The sequence below is a fragment of the Cyrtonyx montezumae genome, unplaced genomic scaffold (assembly GCF_038088225.1).
Source record: "Cyrtonyx montezumae isolate F1298 unplaced genomic scaffold, pur_monq_1.0 scaffold_8, whole genome shotgun sequence".
In the NCBI taxonomy this organism is placed as follows: Eukaryota; Metazoa; Chordata; class Aves; order Galliformes; family Odontophoridae; genus Cyrtonyx; species Cyrtonyx montezumae.
In genome coordinates, this window is record NW_027072089.1 from 52,327,036 (window position 1) to 52,350,792 (window position 23,757).

At 33.8% G+C, this 23,757-nt stretch overlaps 1 protein-coding gene across 1 annotated transcript in view; it reads left to right on the forward strand.

Moving 5' to 3' along the window:
• The first annotated feature begins 1,665 nt into the window (after positions 1-1,665).
• CCDC102B (coiled-coil domain containing 102B) overlaps positions 1,666-23,757 on the forward strand; it is a 94,118-nt gene continuing 72,026 nt past the window's right edge. Inside the window, exons 1-4 of the mRNA XM_065752980.1 lie at positions 1,666-2,285; positions 3,351-3,571; positions 6,594-6,702; positions 23,103-23,312. Coding sequence (XP_065609052.1) covers positions 1,689-2,285; positions 3,351-3,571; positions 6,594-6,702; positions 23,103-23,312 — 1,137 coding nt within the window. The 5' untranslated portion in view covers positions 1,666-1,688. The remainder of the gene's footprint in view (positions 2,286-3,350; positions 3,572-6,593; positions 6,703-23,102; positions 23,313-23,757) is intronic.

Consider the following 23,757-nt stretch of genomic DNA (forward strand, 5'->3'; position numbering starts at 1 on the left):
ATGCATCCAGATATTTAGGGCAAATTTGTAGGTGGTGATGAACTTTGACAGGCGCGGAGATTTGGAAGCTGTGAGTAGAACAGAGTCTGTTTTGAATACAGTATGCCAGAGGATGCCACTGTACATCCCTTTGCATCCTGTCGAAGCAAATCATCCATTGTGTTCTAGACATTCCAGTAACCAATTACCTGTTCTGTCTTAGGATTTTGGGCAGAATGATTGGCTGTCTGACTTCTCTTTGTGTCAGGTTTTGTGGGTTTTTGTTGGTAGCTACACATTCCTAGAATAAATTACATCATCAGTAAATTTTTTGTCTGCTCTGATTCCTAGGTATCTCTACTGTTTACTTTTTTTCCCCCTCACCAATCTCTAGCCACAGAATCAATCCCACACAGCACACAAGTCTGCACGGGCATGTGTGGCTCTTCAAAGCCATTTCCACACCTCTAAGCTCTTCTTTGCCAGCTGGGCCATGACACTAATTCCTGCTGTGTAGGCTTCCCTATAGTATGTATGGCTGCAGTTTTACCTCTTGCTAATTTCCCACTCAGTAGTGTGCACTCCCATCTGCAACCCATACTTCTGCCAGCAGAGAACAGATGAATCAGCAGATATTCTAGCCTATGCCACACTCTCATTATTTATGCCACTGTTTGTTACCAGCTGCACAAGAGCTTTCTGTTCTAATGGTAGCAATTTTTCAGTTACAATTATTTTTAAAATAAACTAACTCAAACTACCCAGAAGTTGAGGGGAGAGAGAAATCAAACAACAGCAAAAAATGTTTTCCTTGTTTTGAAAATGGCTGCAGCAGCATCACAGCTGTGTTCTAACTTTCCTGTAGCACTTACGAAAGAAGGTGTGCAGTTTGGACTACATTTTTGTTTTCTATTACATCTATAGGTTATACAAAATAAAATTAACTGGTTTCATCTGAAGCAGATACTTTCTGTGAAGACACAGGATCCTTTGTAGAAAGAGTTTGGCTGGGGCTTTCATAACTAAGAGACTTGTAACTAAAGATTAAGTCATGCAATTAGAAAAAGGGTATCCTCAAGTTGATGGTCTAACAGCTGAACTTGTGGAAAACATAAGTTCAGTGAGCAGGTATTAACGCAAGTGAAGTGTAATAATTCTTTTCAGTTCTGGTGTTTTTGTCTCGTGTGTCACGGAGTTAATACATTTATTTATTTATTCTATATTTATTCTATTATCTCTTGCTTCCTATACTTTGTGCATACTTTAGGTTATTAAGAAAGATTGCGCCAAGTTAGTTTGCCTAGTATGGTGTTCCATAGTTTAATAAAGAAGGCAAGTGAATGTGTAATGGTAGTTGCATCTAAATACTTTAATTAGGCATTTAAAATATACATTGATTCAATTTAAAAATGCATGGAAGGAAGAAAACTCCCTTATTTTTCTAGACTGAATGATTTTTGAAAACACATTGAATATTGAATGGTATTTTTTTTAACGATTCTTAATCAAGTAACAATTACATCTGTTTATGCTATACTCACTTCTAAAATGTACAGTGCTATTATTAATAACGTGTTTTATTATTTTAACAGAAATATAAACTGCTGCCTGAGGTAATTTAATTAAGAATCAATTCATAATTTTATTGAAGAAAAATAAATTTATTATCTTCTCTTTTTTAGGGGTAATATCAGATTTTAAATCAAAACATGGACATTAAATCTGATCAGCAACCAATGGAAGAGACACAGATTTTTAGGACCCAACCAAGACAACCTAATAAATTAGATGGAATTTGCCAAACAGATGACAATCTGTGTAATTCAAATCTTCCATCTCAAAATTTCTATCCGTTTTCGTCTCATTGTACATGTATGTATATGAACTGTGGCAGTGACTTGGAAATTTTTGAAGCAGTAAGAATTCGAGAACTGGAAGAAGTCAAAGCCAGAGCTGCCCAAATGGAGAAAACCATGCGCTGGTGGTCAGATTGTACTGCTAATTGGAGAGAAAAATGGAGCAAAGTTAGAGCTGAAAGAAATAAAGCCCGAGAGGAAGTAAGACAATTAAGAATAAAATTGGATAATGCTGTGAAAGAACTAAGTATGCTTAAAAAGATAAACCAAGATTTAGTAAGTGAGAAAGAAAGTTTAGAAAATGTAACTGCTTGGAAAACTGATTATTTCAGTTTCTCAGAAATATCTCATACAAAAAAAGACCTAAACCAATTAACATTTCTGGAAGAAGAACCTGTGAAAGACCTGAACAAAACCAACAAGATTCCTTGGACAGAAGACTCAAACAAGGTAAAGAATGTTTTTTTTTTTTTGTAGTTTATGTTAAAAAGAAGATGGATATGTATTTAGAAAATGGATTTTTCTAAGATTTTCACTAAAATATGATATGATCTGATCCATCACAAAAAGACTTTTTTTCACCCATTTTTTAATCCTAATGTGGAGAAATATAGAAAACAATTCTGATCCCTTAGCTATGTCTAAACATATAACTAAAAGGCTGTAATCTTCCATAACTTAACGTTCTGACTATCTTTCATGTTAGAAGTTATCAAGTTGTCTCTGAAATCTCCATGTTGTGTGTACTATTATCTCAAAAAAAGAAAAAGAAAAAAATAGCAGTGAAGGGACCTGATATCTAAAATAAAACTATCTTCTCATTACTTACAATTTCTGAAATTAGGAAAGAGGTGGGACAAATTCTTCTGCAACGTGACAAGTTTTTCATTTGGCAAAGAGAACAATTAAGATCTCAAAATAATTTCTAATACAGATGTATTTTCTAATCTTTTTTTCCTAAATATTTTTACTTTTGCTTATGTTTTGCATGCAAAATTTGTCTCCCCAAAATAGATTACACTTTTTTTTCTGAATGGAACCCAGACTATGTTATGCACATATACATAAAAGTTGTTCATGTCCATCACCTATCTTAATGTGACTTACATTACAAGTCTGAGAGTTTTTATGTGGAATTTCTCAGTATTTTTTCTGTATGTATAAATTGCTTTCCTCCTTTAATAATTCCAGGATTCTGTCTTGACCACAGTTATAGACAGCTAGTGATAACTGGAACCTGTTTGTTTAGTATTAGAAATATTTTGGTAATGGGAAGTCTCAAGTGTTCACAGAGTGTGAGATATCACAAAACAGTGATCACTCCATCAGAATGACATTTTTTTTTACACTAAAGAACATTCTAACTGTATTTCATTGCAAGTATAAAAGATGTTATTTATTCCTTTTTTCCCCTTACATGGTTTAAATGTTCAGAAGAGCCTTGGTAGCTGTTAGAAGTCATATTTAGACTTTATCTATGTTTTTCTCAAATGCCATGTTCTTCTCTTTTCTCAGGATGTGGAGATAATCAAACACCCTTTAAGAAGCAATCAAAATAAAAAAATAACTCCAAAGCATCTTGATTCCTTTCCCAGTGGAGCTACCAGTATTTATTTCAAGGAACCCAAAAAAGGTCTGCACAATGCAGTTCAGACATCAGAGAATGATTTAATACATGCTTCTGTTTTGCATTTGCATTTGGCTGAATTACAGAAAATCTTAACCAAAGAAAGAGAGTAAGTGCAAAATATATCCTCCTTGGAGAAATCCCTATTAGAAATAAGTTTTTATAGATACTTTCTAATGTAAATATAGTGAAGTTTTGCATTTACAGGTCATATGTTCTCCTAGGTATTTCAAAGCTCTATAATTCTAATTCAAAAAAATATATATTTTTAAATGGTTTTGGAAAATGCTAATTACATATTTTGTAAGCATTTAACAGTAGTGCGTATGTCTCTTATTTCCTTTGGCTTGCTTATCACTAGTACAAAAAAAAGTAGATGATCTCTGGAGGTCCCTTCCAACCCCTACATTTCTGTGATTCTATAATCAACTGTTAAGAATATACAGTTAATTAAAAAATTATACTTACTGGAGATTTGATACCAATGAAGGGACATTTAAGTTATGTTAGATTTTATTCTTGGAGCACCCTCTTTTTCTAAGAAATTTTCTTAGACTCTTTTCAAACTTTTGCTAGTAAATGGTAACTGCAGAACAATGAAGACCATTTTTTTAATTACACCATAATTGCTTTGCAAGAAAACATGCCACATATAATGTATATGCAGTGTGTGAGGTAGTAGAAGACTTCAGTTTCAATGTGACTGCAACTTTAAAACTGGTTAAGTTACTCAGAAAAAGTAGAACATGCCACTACTCTTGCAAATACTATCAAGTTTCAGTGCAAAGAGCATGCAAACAACTATGACAAATCTTTTCTTGTAGATAATTCAAGTCGGAAGTATATAAAAATAAAAAGCATTTATTTTAAATTCTTAGTAACTATTTACTGTGTTACATGGAGTAGGAAGCTCTAGAAAGCATACTTTTTTTTTAATCATATTGCAGCGCAGTACCAGAACTACATTCTGAAAGAATGAAATCTCTTCTTTGACAAAAGTTTAATTGTTGTTCTACCTTCTGTTTTGTTTCTTCATCTGCTTCTCATGACAGTTTATTGCTGTACTTCAGTGTACAACATTTTGATACTTATCCCTACATATATACTGATTGTTCTTCATTATGGTGTACGTTAAGAAATGTACTGGGGCATGATAAAAACTGGTGTATGTTTTATACCATGCAAAAGACAGCAATTCCAACCTCAGGCAGTAACTGCTCACAGAGTAGTGATTTTCTCATAATAGTTGGCATTTGTGTACAAATTCCTCTTTAGGTCTCTTTGGGCATTATTTCCTGTATACAAAGTGCTTCTGCAAGCAAAATGTATTCAACTGAGACATATGAAGCAATTATGTTTGGCTTGTGCACACAGTAGATACCTAGGAACAGCGAACTGGGAACTAGACAAGCACAAATGTAATCACTGGTCTCTTGAGTCACCCTGTGAGTCTTTGTTGGGAGGACTATCATCCACCAGTTCAGGCAAGCTTAGTCTGCTTCTCATGGGAATAGGCTTATTTTGATGACTTGACATATTCAGATTCCCATTCTTTCTCTTTGAGTTTTATACATGTTCACATCAGTATTTTTCTTCTTCAATTCTGGATCTGCTAATAATCACTATCTAAACAATCTTATCTCCGTTTGCATAGCTCTAGCTTAAGTACTTTCTCACAGCTTCTTCCTGACAATTTAGAAATTTTCTCAGTAAACTTAAGCCAAGGACGCAGCTGTGCTACATCAAAAGCAAGTTTGGATTACAGACAGCTTGAACCCCGAGGCCAGAGGTTACCTTGGCAGCCAGTGTGATCTTGCTCATTCTGTGCAGGACCTCTCAGCAGAACTTTTTGGTTTACTTTTCAGTACTCTAGAACTGTGGCTAGATTTTTGCCAAACTCAAACCAGTTCATGCAGAACTGGTGTTTGGACATGCCTCTACTTATGACTAAGCCCTCTATAAGTAAGTGGTTTAGGTGGTTCTGTTTCAAGAGTATTCAGTTGTAAAGCAAGAGGAAACAAGAGGGTACTTCACTCAAATAAGTAGTATCTCTGGTGTCTGCAGAAACCCACCAGCATACTGTGTGAACATGCCCCAGATACAGGTCTTGTCAAATGCCCTTTGGCTGATTTCCTTAAGCTTAAGACTGTTGCTGTGGAAAAAAGATTAAACCGAATATTCAGGGATTATAAACTATAACTTGAAAGTTTTTATTTGTAATTTTTCTTATTGTTGTGGGCCAAATTCTATTTTGTTAGTCTATTGCAAAATGATATACACGTATTACACAAATATGAAATGAAACTATGAAGGCAAGGATATAAATTATGAAAAATTCATTGTTATCTTTGGACTTTGGCAGACAGTCTTTGCTGTGGACACAGAAATGAGGTTTCCAATGGGTCTCAAAGACATGAACATCTGTACTTCTTCATATTTATTTAATTATATCCTGAATTGCAGATAATGCTGTGTTTTAAAAAGAGGTAAAATTCAAAAATCAAACTTCAATGTTTCAGTAGGATCCATTCTTTCTGAATTAGGTATTCTAACAGTTTTCCAGAATGTAGTAACGAACATTTTGCTCAAATAACATTCCAGAGCAGAATCCTTAGAGCTGTCATTTTAATGAGGATGTACTATCTCTGAGATAAAAACATTTTGGAAATGTGGATTATTTATATCGTTCTTTCAAGAATTCGTTTCTGTGCTCTGCACATACTATATGTATATGTTCTTATATGCGTATATACATAAAATAATTTTTCCCTGTACTCAAATAAAGTGAAACAGGATCTATCCTCTGAAGATCTTCACTATCTTACTGTATATTATATGACCTAAATCACTAATTGAAGTTCATTTTCAAATTTTATTCAGTTTAGGCCAAAAATTTATTTAATTAAAAATTTGAATTCTGTACTACTGGACTTTCCTGTTCTCTTTAGCCGTTATTTTTTATAAATCTCTTGGAATATTTATGTGGTCACAGTACAAGTTTGAAATAATTATAAAATGTGCAGGTGAAAAAGCAGTAAAATAGAACTGAAGGTTTTAACAGAAGTTAAATGTCATTTATATTTTGTCATCCTCAAAAGAAAAAAAGTTATGTTTTTTTCAAACACTTTCAGAATGAATGTATTTCTGGAAAAAGAAGTGGAAAAGACAGAAAATGAATTAGCTCTTTGGAAGTGGAAATATGAAGAACTAAGACAATCTAAACTGGGAAGTCTGAACCAGGTATGTTAGTAATACATTAATCACACAACTGAGCCAAATAAGCCCACAAACCATTGACAGGGGGAAATTCCCTCCAGAACTTTCCTTTCCTGATTGAGGTACCTGTAGAAGCTTTGTACTTTTGGCATCCCTGGCCATGTTCAGTTCAAGTTGTGCCCTGGCTTTCCAAAATATTGCAGTCCACATGCTAGCAAAGCGGTGCTGCCATTTGGTGCAGCACTATTTGAGTGCTGCTTCTGGTTTAACATCAAGCTCTTTGTGTTACTCCAGGATCAGGGCTGCTTCTGGGACAGGTGGCTCCAGGTAAAGGAGAGTCAGGTGCCTGTTCTAATAATGCAGGCCAGGCCCTGAATGCCTAATCTGGCAAATGTGAATGAAATGACTTATGTTTGCTGTTGCTGCTTTTTTATCCTTCCTTTATTGAAACGTACAAATCTTGTATGTTAAGAATATACATGTGAATACCATCATTGAGAAACCCCATAAAAAGTTCTTGATAGAGACTAAATCAAAAGGAAAATTAAGCAAAATGCAGACACACACTAAGCTAAACATGGAATCTCCTTCATATATACACTTGCAACATTAAATCACAAAGGAATTTCTAGATTAACATTAATAATTACCTCAGGATTATTTCTATGTCCTTGACAAACTATTTTTTGTTTCAGAGTAAAGCATAAATTATTATTTCCTTTAGTAGATCATCTGACAGTTCTACTGGGTATGTGTAAAAATTTTTTTTAGTTTTTCACTATCAGTGCTACAGCAAATTAAACTATTTTAAACAATGTCTAGCTCTGCTAGCCTCTTGGAAAACTGTGAGATCCTGTGCTAAGTTAGAAACTTCACAGCTGCCAAGATATGAAAATTAGTGCTCCAAGTAATTAATTATGTTCTGTTTCTGTTAAAAGATTAATATTCACTTACTTAAAAGAAAAAAAATAATATGGGAAACCTTGATGATCATCTTTTATTTTTTTTATTTTTTTTAATAGAGGCATTCTGCATCAACTTAAAATTTTCTTCAATTCATTACGAAGAGTAGTGAATTTATATTTGACTGTACTGAATATGCATTTAACTTTGCCTGTTTATCTTCATAAAATAGATTTTAACAGATGTATTTAGTGTTGAAATTGTTTCTATTTATGTTATAAAAGATCTACTCTGTCACTAAATAGTGAAATAAGAAGATTACGCTGAATATTTCTGAACAAAATAAGAGCTTTGCAGTCAGTTAAGTTACTAACTGAATGTTCACAGTCATCCCTGGGAATGTGCTATACAGTTCTGTTAGATAATTTATGTCAATGATGTAGACCTTACAATATGAAAGACACACATAGTGTAACGAAGTCTCATCTTTGAGCTGTCTGTAAAAAAAATATAAATCCTTGGTGTGTTTCTCAGACGTTTTCAAATCCTGAGTTCAGTTAGCAAGACTGTATTAGTTTTTAGAATTCTTGTTTTATCTTATAAAATATGCAGTATAACATTGTTTACACATATTGCAAGTCTTCCTTAACATTTTATAGCTTCCTTTATCGTTTCTGAAGTACATGCATTTCAGTTGGTTTAAAAGTTAAATAAGATGGACTATTTACAAAACAATTCTGCATCATGCTTCAACTAATGGAAAGCATGCATGTACTGCTATATTCCACTGGTGTGCACTGTAGACTTACAAATGGTACTGTAGGCAGGGGATTCTGTGTTCAGAAACATTTTCTGCTAGCTGAGGTACAGAATGTAGTCTTACTCTGCATTGTCTAGTGCCTTGGTAATTAATGAGGGAAATTTAAAGACCGTTTTTTTGGATATGAAACAAAAATTACTCTAATTGGTACTTAAAGCTGTTGAAAGAGCAACATAAAAAAGTGCCTGCTGATGGAAAAGAACATAAGATAAATTATCATTTTGAGTCTTAAGGCAGAAGAGAGGGGTGGAAATCCCATTGGTTCACCATTGCTTCTTCACCTTTTGCACAGTCGAAGATAAGTCAAGTGATGTTGCTTTTATAACAAAGACAAAGAAATATCAACTCATTTTAAGAAACAGCTTTTAAGAAAAGTGTTTTCTGTTCTCAGTATACAAATGTTTTGCACTTTTCCTTTTTTGAAGAGGACTGTAACAATAACTCTCACTGTTCTTTCCCTTGTTGAAGAAATTCCACTGGGGCAAGTAAGGTACAGAAAATAAATTATTTAAATGTACACATTGTTTTATCTTGCCTAAATAATATAGTAGGCAGTTTGAGAGCAAGGAAAGAATTTTGAAGTCCCACCGAAGCAAAAATTGCAGAACAGTAATCAGTCCTAGTTTCCATAAACCTTCCCAAAATGTACCACAAATTCATGGTTAGTGCTATCTTTAGAACTTATTTCCTTAACATGAACATTCTCCTGTCCACCATGAAGTATTATTTGTGATAAAGCATAATGTCAAGATTTTTTCTGATTGGCTGATTTTCAATACATGTAATTCAGAAAGTGCTGGAAAGCCTACCCTTATATCTAACATAAATTAAAACTGTATTGAAATTTACTTGTGAATATTTCCTAAGCCTTCCTTGCACAGAGTCAATGGGTAGGAATTTTAACAGAATCTTGTAATTTGTTTTCACTTTAGAAATTTATCATATTTCACCTTGGTCACCTTTAGGATAACAACACAGAATATTAGTTTATTTCCCAAAATTTTTGTTTTTCAAGCATTTAAAGGTTGTTATTATCTATTTAAATTGATAAAATTTGTGATTTTCTTTAACTGCATGCTGTATGTCCTAAGCGTAGACAACAGATACTTCCTCATTAAAAATCAACTATTTCTGCAGTTTATGAAAAAAAATCTCAACAGATTTTGAATTGTTTTTGCCACATTCTATAGTCATTGTGAATCATATGTACCATGAACTGGTACTAGCATAGTTTGTTATACACTACTTTTGAATTCAGCTCTTTCCTATCATTTTATTCTTTATTAGGTGTATTTTCTCAGCCTATCTTTCTTCACAGAAGATAACAGTGTACAGAATTTACAAATTCTTTAAAGGCAACTTTTTGAAATTAATCTAATGCAACTGTTAATAGTTCCACCAATGCTGTACTTGCCTGCCCTTGCTCTCACTGCTGTATTCCCTGCTATGTACTACTGTTCATTTACTTGGTTTTACAGTTCTCCACGTAAACATAATAGTCAAACTACTATTTCTGATAAGGCTATTTGTTTTGTCCATTTTGGCATATTTCTATTTATTTATTTTTTATCTATTTATTTGTATTGTTACTTAATTTGTATTATTACTGGAAAAAAAATGAAGTAATGAATTGCTGAAGATTAATCAGTGCGTGAAGGTAAGCTATCAACTACACTGAGCTTTTTTTTGTTTTTTAGAGATCTACAATTTCAGCATACATTCTTATTCCCAGCTCCACTTAGCTATTAATCTGAAAAGTCAGTGGTATTTATCATTTGTAGGAAAATGATCTTGTGTAGTTCTTGACTTAAAGTAACTTTGTAGAGTGCTTTGACTGTTACCATCATTTTTATGTATTCTTGGTGAAATTTATAAACAGGTACACTGAAAAATGTAAACTGAAACAGTTTTCTGCTTTCTTTTCCTGTCTATTAGTTAACTTTCTTGTTTCATCTTTGATAATGTTGGCCTAATTTCTGTTAAGCTGGGTTGAACAGTGTTCTGATCTGCAGCATATTGCACTGTTACAGCGCAGGATATTTATCTATACATTTGATTCAGTATATCAGTATAAATTCGGGATGGAAGGTAAACTTAGAAAGCAGTTGGAAAAAAGGAGGTGTTGCTTTAGTGACCTTTCATGTGGCAAATAACATTTTCAGAGAGTGAGAGATGGAGATGTTACCCATTGCACTGTTTTCTGTTTTCAGATGACTGTCTACCTGCCTACATTCTTCTTCCTGTTGCACATCACTATTTTGTTTTAATTCCAAGTTATCTTCTTCCTTTTACAGTGTTCATTAGAATGGTCCATGAATGTATTACAAAATAAATAACAATAAATACACAGAAATTGATTAGAACTTGAAACAAAGGCAGGCTGATATAGTTTGGATTATTATATGTTTGTGTGCTGTTTCTCTGTAAAAATCCTTATGTTTTTAATTATCTTTGATAAATTATGTGTAGATTTTCATTGCTTTGAGTGTTGAGACTAGCGGTATAATCACTCAATCTTTTGCAGAGAATGGAAGCTTATTTATGCATCCAGTACACCCTATATCTGTATTTCTATACATGAGCATGTAAACAGACAAGCCTGTAAGAACATCTTGATAGTGGGAAAAATTTGCATTAGTCAGTCTCAGCTTTCTAAGAGGGTAGTCTATGTTCCTCCTTCTTTTAGACAGAACTTTGTACCACTAGATTTGGAGAGGGAAAAAAGAACACCTCCTCCTTTCAGCCTTCTTCCCCTGGTAACAGCAGTAGGAACAGAAGTAGATTATCTTCAGCTCATAAAAAGTCTTAAACTGGAAAAGTTCAGCTTGCCTTTCTGACACTGTTTAGATGAAAAGGAAAATAAGCAAAGTTTAATAAAATATTTCATGTAATTAAAAAAAAAGTTCTCACCATAGGCCTGTTATATTTTCTTTTGAAATGTAAACCAAAATATCTTTAATGAACATTTAAGAACACTGGGGAATTAGTGAACAGGGTTTTTGATTTTTTTTTTTTAAAGAAAGATGTCACTGAGGCAAGTTAAGGGATGAAAGTTCATGTTTTGCTTCAGATCTTTTGGTTTAGAGTTCTTCAAACCAGATGCCCTTTGAGATTTAATATTAATTTAGGAGAAGTAATTGCTGTAATCCCTATTCCTAAAACAGTCTTTGCCATGTACTTAGATTTTAACACAGTTTGCTCAATCTGTTACCACTGTTACCCACACTGTGTTCTGTCACAATCCAATCAACTACAAGAATAGCATGATACTGTTTGCAAAGGAAGCAAACAACAAAACATTTGTCTCTGAATGTCAAGACTTCTAACTTCTCTTTGCTTTATACTGAAACATAACGAACTTAAGTATTATTGTTATTTTTAAATTAAATTCAGATAACTTTTGTGGATCTGTTGATTTATAATATAGGAGATTTACTTGTGTAATCCCTTAATTAAAAATTCAACCTCTTCATAAATAGTAGCAAAAGCAACCGTGCATATGTTATCACATCAACATTCTGATTCTCCACATGACTGATGGGTTGTCAAGCTTTGAGAGTTTCAGTTGTACCCTCTATGAATGTCAAGGAATATTCTCCAAGGGATTAGCAGAAATGTGAATTCCTTTCTTGAATGAGACAATTTAAAATAATCTAAATGGCTGCATTTAGATTACTTGTATTCATTTTTGGTGCATTTAGATTATTCTTATTTGAAGCTATAATTATTATATTCAGCTTTAGGCAAAAAAAATGTAATGTAGTTTGAGAATTAAGTCATTAACCTCATCTCAGATACCACTTGCATGTAGTAATGTAGCAAATGAGCATGTTATACATGCCAATTTTGTATGAGATCATTCTCATTGTGCTTATCTAATCATTGATATTTCACTAAACAGAACTAAAATTGTTTATTTCAAGAATTTACATTATTAAAGATTCTACAAAATATGCTGTAGATGCCCCTTAGACCCAAAAGAGTCTAGATTCAGTTTTGAATTACAAGAAGCACTTGAATCTGAGTGGGTTTTTTGTTTGTTTGTTTATTTGTTTGTTTGGGTATTTTTGTTTTGTTTTTGTCATTATTCAAAAATATTCTTAATGTCAAAAGATGCTTAAATAATGGCTTATATAAAAATTATGAGTATAGATTTACTGATTTGTTTGAAATATTTTATATTCACACATTTGTGTAAGCATTCTCTTGAATGTGTATATTTTTCTTCTGATGGGAACAGAAACTTCAATTTTGATTTCTGCTGTCATGAACTGCTCTTAGTATCAGTGTTTTCAGATCTATATGCATACCCACTTGTTCTGACTTTTGAACAATTTAAAGGAGTTGGGAAACCTTTAGAAGTGGATAGCATGAGAAAGAAGTAAGCTACAAGAGCTTATTTTCCCAAATAGTTAATGTTGGATAACCTGAAAGAAATTGCAGGCTTCCTGCTGCCTATGCTTACTTTTCTTTTTGCTTTCTGGCTTTTTAGGCTCTTCCATTTCTAAGTTTTTAGGTTTTTCTGCCCTTCCAACCTCTTTTCAGGGTCTCAGGGAAGATCTGATCCATTTTTTTCTTATCCTGTCTAGTGCTGTGCGGTCTTTAACCTTTGGCCTAAAGCTCCTCCAAGTGGAAGCACAGCCCCTCAATGACTGCTCACATCCTGCAGTCTCTGAGATTGTGTGCCCCAGTGAGTCAAAATAGTTATTCTGAAGTTTTTCAGTTAATTGATGAATGTAGATTTTTGTACAGATGTAGATAATTCTCTCTGATACTTAATGAAAAGAAGAAGAAAAAAAAAGTGTTCTTTGAATGCACAGTAGATTGTCCCAAAATCAGAAGGATGGTTTTAAAAATGTTCATGTAAATTCTTTGATTTAAGTGGGCTCCATCAAATATGCTACAATCCACACTGATGATGGATCACACATACTTGAGAGATGAATGTAGCAAACAACATCCAAATAATTGTATCTTTCATATCATTTTTGTTAATAAATGTTATTGCAGAGTGCTAAAGATGTATAAGGGATTATATAAGGTGAATGCAGTTTCTAGGGTTTTTTTTAATGATCATGGTTATTTATTTTAAAATAATATGTAGTCAATATATATTGTATTTAAAAGAAAATGATGAAACATGGATGGAAGAATCTATGAGGTGAAGAGCAGTTCCCCCACCTCACTCCAAGTATTTTCCTTCTCTTGAACTTATTCATACTTCTCTGAATGTTATTCCATGATTGTTGTAAAGTTTCAACCTGTATATTTTTATGCTGCTATGAGTAACTTATATTTCTTCAGGAGTTACTAAGTTAACTGTGCACTCAGAAGTCTTTTCTCTGTGAGCAGATCAGAAAGATGAAAATAAACACCAGTAAGTCAGCAACTTTTATGTCAAAATAGTGTAATGATGTCAGCTTTCTGCAGTCTTAAACATTTGAGTAGTATTAGAAGGAAGAAATATTTGATTACTAAACATACTGGGGCTCAGTTAAATCTATTGCTATGAATATAAACATTCATTAAAAGTTCAGTTTGCTGCAGGTCTTGCTGCCTCAAGATACTGTCAGACATTATAACATTTTTCATTTATCAGTATAGTTTCTGATGGACTAAATAGTGTTCTTGGCAGACTTGCCCACAAAAAGGAATAAAGCGGAGTAATTTTTTTTCCTATATTGAATACTTTTCAAATAAAATGGGAAATACCATTTGTCTTCGTTTTTCTGTGAAAAGTGCTATTCATTTCAGTAGTATTTGAGTGCTTTTTCTTAAGATGTTGAACAAAAAAAAGTTATATAAATATTTGTTAAAAAACTGTCTCATGTTACACTGTGAATAAGTTTTGCTTGCCATTGCACCTGTGCACAGTAGTGCAGGACTGGTAAGTAGCTGAGGTTCCTTTCAGATCCAGGAGCTTTTGCAGCTGTCACCAAGCTCTTATAGTCTTCTGGCAGCAGCAATCTCAAAAGACATAAAATACACCAAAATAGTCATATTGCAGGTAAAAAAGATTCCTGACATGAACACCTTCCTTATGTGAAGTCTGTCATCTTCTTACTCATTTTTAAAGGAGAGGTATGTACTGGAATGGCTCTCTAGTTACCTAAGGGAAATTAAACTCAGAATTGCACAAATTTTTCCGGATAGAATTTGTTGATATTAGAATCTAGATTCTGGAACAACTTTTGTCAATTGGAAAAATGTTTTTAATAACCTCTGATATGTATTACTTCACTAAAAAGAATTTTTAACAGGAATCTTTGAACAAAAATATTTATTATAAATGGAAGAGTAAGAACATTATGTATTTTTAAATAGATTAGAGTTCAGGTCTCTAAATTTTTAGTTTTCCAGACTAGTTCCCATCTTCAAATAAGAACATTTAAACTCCATCATGGGAGGGATTCGTTAGGAAGCAGCTGTGTTCCAAAACTCCAGTGCTATGCTACCCAAGAAAAGTTTTGCCATGCTTTGGTGGTATGAAGTCCTTTATTAAAGTTACTGCATGTATCTTATATTGTAAACACATTCCAAAATATATACTATCTTATCAAGAAATAATTAGTTTTATAAAAACAAGATACAATGCAGCCAGTTCTACTTGCGTAGTCTGTAGTTTAGAAACAAAATAGTTTTGAGTTCCCATATAAACCGAATGCCAGTGTTAATGTACATAGCAAAAAGTATTGGTATAGTATTGTATCACTGCTGCTGTGGTCAGAGGAAGCTTTTTTTCCTAAGTCAAATAAGCAGTACTTATAAATAGATCAATAAATGTAATGACTTTAAGATCTTGAATTGGTGTGAATTAGCCACCGGAATCTTTGGTAAGTTTCCTTCAAATGGCATTTTTATATTATGAAAATACCTATATTTTGATATTTTTGAGGGGGCTTGTTGTTGTTTTAATTTTGTTTCTAATTCAGATTTTTTTCTTCTTTTATAAGTTTTTCCATGTGGGAAGAAAATGACTGTGCTGATAGCAGTCTAACTGCAAAGAGAATTTCTCTTCAGAAATTCTTCCCAGACAGCAGAATTCTGTTCTGTTTAGGAAGAAACATGGTGTTACCACAGATTAGAAGCGATATTGCACTAATGAATTTTTAACAAAGAATGCAATTCACCGTATACAAAACAGAATTGAGACTGGTGGTGGGGAGTTCTGAGAGCCTTAGAGAGGAATGTTGCTGTTGCTGGAAAAGGTTAAGCTAGGGAAGGCTGTGAATACTAAAGCAGAGACTTAAAACCTCACGTTAACAGATAATAAATGTTCAGTGACAGAACTACTTCACAGATGATTTTAGAAAGCGTTTTTTGATGTTATATTCTTACCAAAATGCTCACATACATTTAGATTTTTTTTAGTTGTATCACTTAAATTCATTTTTATTTTAATTCAGTTAAACTTGCACAGAATTCAGTTGTAAATTAAAGTATATGAAAATAGCAAATTGCAACTAAAAGGCAATCTATTTTTTCTTCTTACTAATTTTAAGAATATTAAATTCTATCAAGATAGGGCAAAAATTCTGGGGCATTTGTGACAGAGCTGCTAGGGTTTCAGCAAGGGCAGGCTGCTCTGTGAGAAGGTGCACATGGAGCAGAGTGCCTCTGCACCTATGAGGACCAGAACCATCCCCGGGGCTGCTGCCAGGCCAGCCACCAGCATGGTTATCACCAGAGAAGTCCACAGAAGTTAGGTAAGCTCATGGCCATGTCAGGAAGATACATCAGGAGAGATGGGCTGGTGTTACCAAGGTCTGACGGCAGGTACTGTCCAGGTATTTGAGTGATACTACAAGAGATTTCTTTTTATTAAACAGAAATCCATGTTTCTTTGAGTCATGGATCTATAGGTCATATTTCTCTTGCCTGTAGATTATAAGTATGAAGACAGATAGTAGTAGAAATTGATGTTTCAGTGCAGTTGAGCAAGGCTTAGACTTTAAATAAATAAAAATAAATTTTAGCCAATTCTGTTGGGAAAAAGATCTTGTATGTAATATGGAATATCTTGTGAGGAAATGTTTGGTTTGTTTTTTTTGTTCAGATGTCTGGAGAATATCTGTGAGAAAATGTTATTATTAAAAAGTGCCATAGAGAATTTCTTGTTGAACCAACATTCTCACTGCGAGTCTGTACCAGATAAAATCAAAACCATAGCTTCTAGCCGTAATGTTTGTATTCTGTCCATTTTTGTTCTAAATTCTTTCTTTTGACAGCCTGAAGTCTCTAAAGTCTCTAAAATACTTTCCTAGCTGTTCCAAACTTATAGGAAACTAACGAAACTGTGAGCTTAAAACAAGCCAAAAGGAAAAAATACCTTCAAAATGCTGTTCTCTGAAACTTCCTTGAGAGATTTCTGTTTAGCATTTTCCTGAGTTTTCCACTTTCCATTCAAAATCAGATCCAAACCTTTAAATCTCTTCTTCCTCATCCTGTATTTATTATCATTATTCCCATTAAAATGAGGAGCCATTGCCTTCCACCCTACTTTATCCTCCTTGGAAAGAAGGAGAAAATTCTTTCTTTGATGAAACTTTTTAATCCTCAAAAACTCTTATGTCGCCTTAAACAGAAATATAGCCTTAAGATTTTTTTCCCTGTTATTTTGTATTAGGAGAAATTCCTGTTTCTATCTGTTTTTCTCAGGATTTCTGTCCTTTACACCTAAAATCTTGTTTTCCAAAGTCCCCTTTATAGAAATATAGAAGATGTGCATATGTGTTTGTGTACATATATTCTTACATGTATTTTATATACAGACACATAACCACTGAAACTTTATAGCTTCAGAACAGCTAACATTTTGTAAGCATTTGCCTTTCATTTCATTTTCATAGAATCGTAGAATCAGAAGGTTGGAAAGGACCTACAAGATCACCCAGTCCAACTGTCCTCCCATTACCATTGCTACTACAAGCTGCCTCGTATCTCCTCATCCAGACGCCTCTTGAACACTGCTAGGGACAGCAACTCCATCACCTCCCTGGACAAGACCATTCCAGTTCCTGACCACTGTCTGAGAGAAAGGGGTTTTCCTTATGTTCAATCTAAACCACCTCTGATACAACTTCTGGCCATTTCCTCAGGTCTCATTTGTTGCCTGGGAGAAGAGGTCAATCCCCTCCTCATTACAAGCTCCCTTCAGGAGGTTGTAGAGTGCAATGAGTCTCCCCTGAGCCTTCTCTTCTCCAGACTGAACAATCCCAGCTCCCTCAGCTGTTCTTCGTGAGGCCTGTGCTCCAGACCCCTCACCAGTTTTGTTGCTCTTCTCTGGACACGTCCCAGGGCCTCAGTGTCTTTCTTGTAGTCAGGGGCCCAAAACTGAGTACAATACTCAAGGTGCGGTCTCACCAGTGCTGAGTACAGGGGGATGATCACTTCCCTGCACCTGCTGGCCACACTATTTCTAATACAGGCCAGCATGTCATTGTCCCTCTTGGCGATATGGGCACGCTGTTGGCTCATGTTCAGCTGAGCATCAACCAACACCCCCAGGTCTTTTTCCTCTTCACACTCATCCAGCCACTCATCCCCAAGCCTATAGAGTTGTATGGGGTTGTTGTGGCCAAAGTGCTGGACCCAGCAGTTGGCCTTGTAGAGCCTCCTTCCATTCACCTCTACCCAGCAATCCAACTTATCTAGATCCCTCTGGTGGGCCTCCCAGATTGACTCAGGCAGATTGACACCACCTCCCAACTTGGTGTCATCTGCAAACTCACTGAGGGTGCACTCAATCACTTCTCAGTAGCATTTGACTTAGCTTCTTTACCTAGAAAAGTTCCTCTAGCTGCTTTCCCATCTTGCTGTATTGGTCTCACAATACCTGTCTTTGGCTATGCAGTGGAAAGGAAGGTGGGTCTGCACAAGATACTTGCACAATGGATGAGGTGACTTTCAGCCTTGTGAAACTACGTAGCAAAGAGTGGATCAAACAATCCTAAAGTATGTGGGGGTGGTAGTGAATTCAGAGGGGGGATTACATCTCTTGGAGCACCTTCAGGAGTACAGTTGTGAAACAGTATACGCAGCTCATCAGAATAATGTCACTTATTTTGTGCTGTTTTAGTGAAAAACTTTCTGTAAAGGCTTGTAATTGGGAAACAAATCTGGTGAGTTTTTCCAATTAAAGAACAAACAACATACCAAATCTTTTTTCTAGAGGGAATCAGATTCCTGAAGCTTTTTTTGGTTTTCTTTTATTTTACTTCGTTTTAATGATTATTTGTTCTCAAAAATCAGAGTTAACAGCTAACATTAGTCACTGGATTTAATCTTTTCCAGAAGCTACAGCAGGAAATTATCAAAAGACCCTTCTTACAACATCTAAAAGTGGGCAGAGCAGACTTGAATGCATTCTGAAACATCATTAACAGTTAAGCAAGACTTTTAGCAAAAAATGCTGAAAGGGAATATGAATTACAAATTTTGCTTGTTCTTTCTAACATTCCAGACCTGATTGTTTTGCTTAGCTTTATTCTCCTTACTCATCTTGAAGGAATTACATAAATGATGGAGAAACAACTTTCCAGAGGTTTGTGTTGTGTGTTTTATACACAGGTTAAAAATACTTAAAAATACAGCTTCTTTTTATTAGAAAAGCAGTAGCATGATTTCTGACTGTGAACATCTATATCTCTGAAGTGCAGTGTAACAGCAAGAAAATATAACCTAATAATTTCCATTCTTTAGAAAAAAAAAATATGCATCATTGAAAACTTCATTTTATTTTTTAAAGTTAAAAGCTGTAGCAATATTGTACACTCACAGATTTTTCTGAGATCTTTTTGTATTTAGTACATTAAATGTTAAAAATTATCGTTATAGACATGAGCTTGTAGACATCTTGGCTGCAATGAATTCAGATTTTTATAGACACAGATAAGTAAATTTATCTTTGACATCACCTCTTGGCTTAGAAGTTGACTTGTGCTTAATTGCTTGACTGAAATTCAACCTTGGATGGCTTTGTGATTTCTCTCTATGTGAAGTCAGCCAAAAATGAATTGGTATTGATTAGCATCATCATTGTGAAAAGGTGAACTTTGAGGCTTAGAATTTGAGTTATGTCTTTTCACAAATGCTTTGAAGAAACTTAGGGCTTTCTTGTGTTCCAAATCTTTTGGGGGTAGTTTAAAGACATTATTCCTGAACTTATCTATTTTTTTTTTGTGATTGTAGTGCAATAGATAATAGTTGAATGCTATAAATTGAAACACTTTGAAGGAAAAAATAATTGGTGGTAAATAGATCTATGCAACCTTTTCCAGTTATTGTACATGCATTTGGTGGATAGATTTTAAAGATGTGTGCATCTAACATTCTGTTTAGCGTTGGAGTTAACATCTTAGACTCCTTCTGTCACTTGTGGGAAGATCATATGGAAAAATAGTTCAGTCCTTGATTCCCTGATTAAGTTTTTTGCAGATGCTTATAACGTTCTAGAGAATTTATTTAGGTAGTACGAAAGACTGAGATAGCATAAATGTAAAATATGTGGGCTTTTCACTCTGCTGTATCTTTCTATACCCAGATGGGGAAAAACAAACAGACAAAGAAAACAAACAGACAAAACCATCAACAACCAAATGACTGGTTTTGTAGCTGTGTATACAAAGACAGCTCCATGACTGCTGAATAGTATAATGGTTTGCAAAATCAAAATTAGTTCCCAGATAATCTGCTTATATGATGCAGAACATAAAAGGAGTATATTTATTTCTTCCTTGCTACTGTCCCTAATTTTAGATTAAAGATCCATTTTAGTTTTAAAAACGCTTTTGGACCTCTCTCCAAATACTACCCTTAAGGCTGACTGGGGTTTCAAAAGTGGCTGAGTAGCTTTTTTGTTTTACTTTGTTTTGTTTTGTTTTGTTTTTAAAGAGAAATGAGTAATCTATGGTGAGAAGGAGCAGACTGAAGAAGTAGCTTTTGTTGGTAGGACGAAATGTCTTTAAAAATAATCCATTCAGTTTATAACTCTTTGACAACTGACTCTTTAGTTGGCATCCATACTCTGTATTTATGTGAATGGACTTAGAAATTGAATTTGGATTTGGCTCTAATGAATTTGCTAAATAAGTATTCTCTTCTAATTTTGGAGTTCTTTTGTCTTTGACTTCTCATTATTCCTTTTGTTAATAAAGTGCCCATGCCTAATTTATACAAATCTTTGGGTATTACAGAACTCATTTTTAAACAGAGAAGCTTGTGGCTGAGTTTTATATGTGGAAACAGTGAATCATAAGCATTACTGTTTTTTCTTTTACTTGTTTTCATTTTTGGCAAAGTAAACATGTGGAGAAAAAAACCTCACTATTTCTTCCTACTTTGCTCAGTCTTACTGAGCAGTCCAGTCTTACTTAGTCTTTTTGAGACTCTAGTTTACCATATTTAAAATACTAGCTAGAGAAATATCTGGAAAAATATTGGTGTCTTTAGGAAACAATCACTTCACATTTTCCATCAAATATAGTTTTGTCTCCACTAGAGAGATTTATCAAGTATTTATTTATATTTTGATTTTATACTTCATTTTTAATACAATACACATATTTCAAAAGCTCATTTGTCCTTTGACAATTTAAAAATCTTCTGAAGAATCCTAGCAAACTTTTCATTGATGGTTGCTGTGTTTCTTTCTATGCTCATTTTCATTTTGAATTAAAATACAAAACAAATATTATTTTTTAGGCCTATTTCAGCTTTTTATTCTGATATATCCTTTTGTGAATGCCTTTGCTCATTGATTAAGAAAATTCCAATGGCGTGAAAAATATAACGATATGATGTAGGAAAGATTAAATAAACTTTGTGAGTCACGGTCAATGTCTGATTTTGCTTAGGGAGAACAGAAGGCTGGAACATACTTTTCCACTCACTCTTCTTATCTGGATGCTTTTCAGCCTTTGTTAGAAGGCTATTTTCGTTTTGGGAGAAAATGTGCTTCAATTTATTTTCAGAAATTTTCCACATTTATTTTTCTTGATACGGTTTTGATGGAGAGAAAGAGGAGCAGCTGACTCATAATTACTGCCCAAGGTGAAGGATAAATAAACAAATAAATAAATAAATGCAAGATTTCTCAATTGTTCCATTTTTACATACACTTTTTTTCAGTTCTAATTGATAAATGTTCTAAATAAATGAATAATTAAATATTATTTTCTCCCTGGGATCTGCTGAATTCTGGAATCACAATTACTATACTCCCTGGAGTAGGCCACTATTATATTTAGGAATGTATCTATCTACATGTGCACACATATACATGTGTTCATCTCCTTATATATGCATGTAAATTTATGTTTTAGTAGCTACATAGAGTTCATTATGTGCAACTTATTTCCATTTGTGATACAAAATGAATAGACTAAGCTGACTGAAACAGACTATTTAGTGTGCAAACATGATGATTTGATCGTGCCATGTACTGTTCTTTTGCATGAGGGGTTGTCAGCTTCTATGTGTTGAGCTCTCTGTGAAAGCAACCGAGATAGATGGAGACACTGCCATTTAAGTTGTTGGAGCTGGCTTTTGTTGTAATCTGGAGACCTTTTAACACACTGTTCCTCTGAGGTTAGTTACAGGGCTGGATTTCCTTGTTTTAACTAATGTAAAAATGTGATACTTAATGTTAGATTATCGATGATCCATGGGGTTGGAGCATTAACTCTTTAACTCCCACTGCACTACATGATGTTATGATGTGGAGTACCAATAACAAAAATCATAAAACCATGACAGTGTGGTTAATGGGACATGTATAGAACTAGAGTCTTAAAGAACTGAAAATTTACTTAAAAATATGCTGGGAAGAGACAAGATTACTTTTTTTTTTAATTTTTATTTATTTTTGCTATTTAATAAAATTGTTCCTGCTCTTTCTAAAGCTTTCTTGACTTAAAACAAAGTGCCTTTAAGTGACTTTATTTAATGACTTTAAATGAAGTCTCCATACTTTTATCAAATAGTAGATTCTAGTCTTCCTAGTCTTACTGGAACTGAAAACCATAAAGTTGTTTTTTTGTTATTACTTTGTGTATGGAAATTTTTCTTTTGTTCTTTTTTCACCTATGTTGAAAAAAACTTGAATCTTTCATTTTCACATTTTCACTAGAAATGTCTAATTTGTGTCTTATAAATACCCATTGATAATAACATGTAAATTCTTGACAATAATAAACTTCTGATAAATATGTGCCATAAATTCATTTTACAATAGCTTTGTGTTTGAAATTTCAGGAACATTCTATAACTTCATGACATAACCTTGGTTTTCTTGTCTCTGAAGAACAAATAAAATCAGTTGTGAGATAATTGCTTCCAATTACTTAGTAAAATGGCTTCTTATTGCCACTTTTAATTCCTCCAATACATGGATTAGTGAATTAAGAAAAGTTAGTTATCCTACACTGAGGTAGTGCTAGCTACCGTGAAAGATAATATTTCTTTTAAGAGTATTAATTGTGACCTTGAGAAATAGAGTAGTGTGAAAACTAAAATCCTTAAGGATTTTACTTATTAGGATATTGGTCCCTAATGCTGAAGATTTAATTCAGAATTTTTCTGTAATGAATATTCATTATATTCCTTCAAAGTAAAAACATCCTATAAAAAACAAATTTTATTACACTTCTCATTCTTTTCATCTTTTGTTCATTCTCCCACTCTGTCCCCACACCCTTCCCAGCTGGAAAGATTGAAGTTTGAGAATGCCTCTGAATGGGGAAAGAGAGAGAGACTTGAAGCAGAAAAGCAAAGTTTGGAAGAAGAGGCCAGAAAGTTGAAGATGCAAGTGAAAGAAAATCAAGAACTTCTGGAGATTAAAAATAAATCAGTACAGATTAAATTGAGTTGTGGCCATCAAAATGCAAAAAGTAAGCTCCTGGTTAAAAATAAGGTACGTACATTGTTCTGTTTCATTACTAAGGGAGTATTCCCATGTAGAAGTGCTATTTCATAATGACAAATCACAAAATATCTCCCTAAAACAATGGCTGTACCGCAGAGAATATCTGTGTCTGTGCATATCAAAGCAGGGCCATTAAAACACAGTGACTGTATTTCTGTATGGTACAGAAACAGAAAGAAAAATCTCTTAATCTTAAAAAGAACCAAGGGAATTGACAAGTTAGACAACTTAGGAGTGAAAGTAACGACCAAGAGAACTGAAGAGATTGAGTAAACTTCAGTAGCCACAGGATTCTGATAAAGATCAAAGCAAAAATGTTGTGAGGAAAATCGTTTCTCTTTCTTTCTGAATCATTTTTTAGGAAAGAGAAAATAAGTAATTTATCTTGGTAAAGATTTGAAGAGAAGGTGTTCTGTACCTGAGGTCTGCTTTT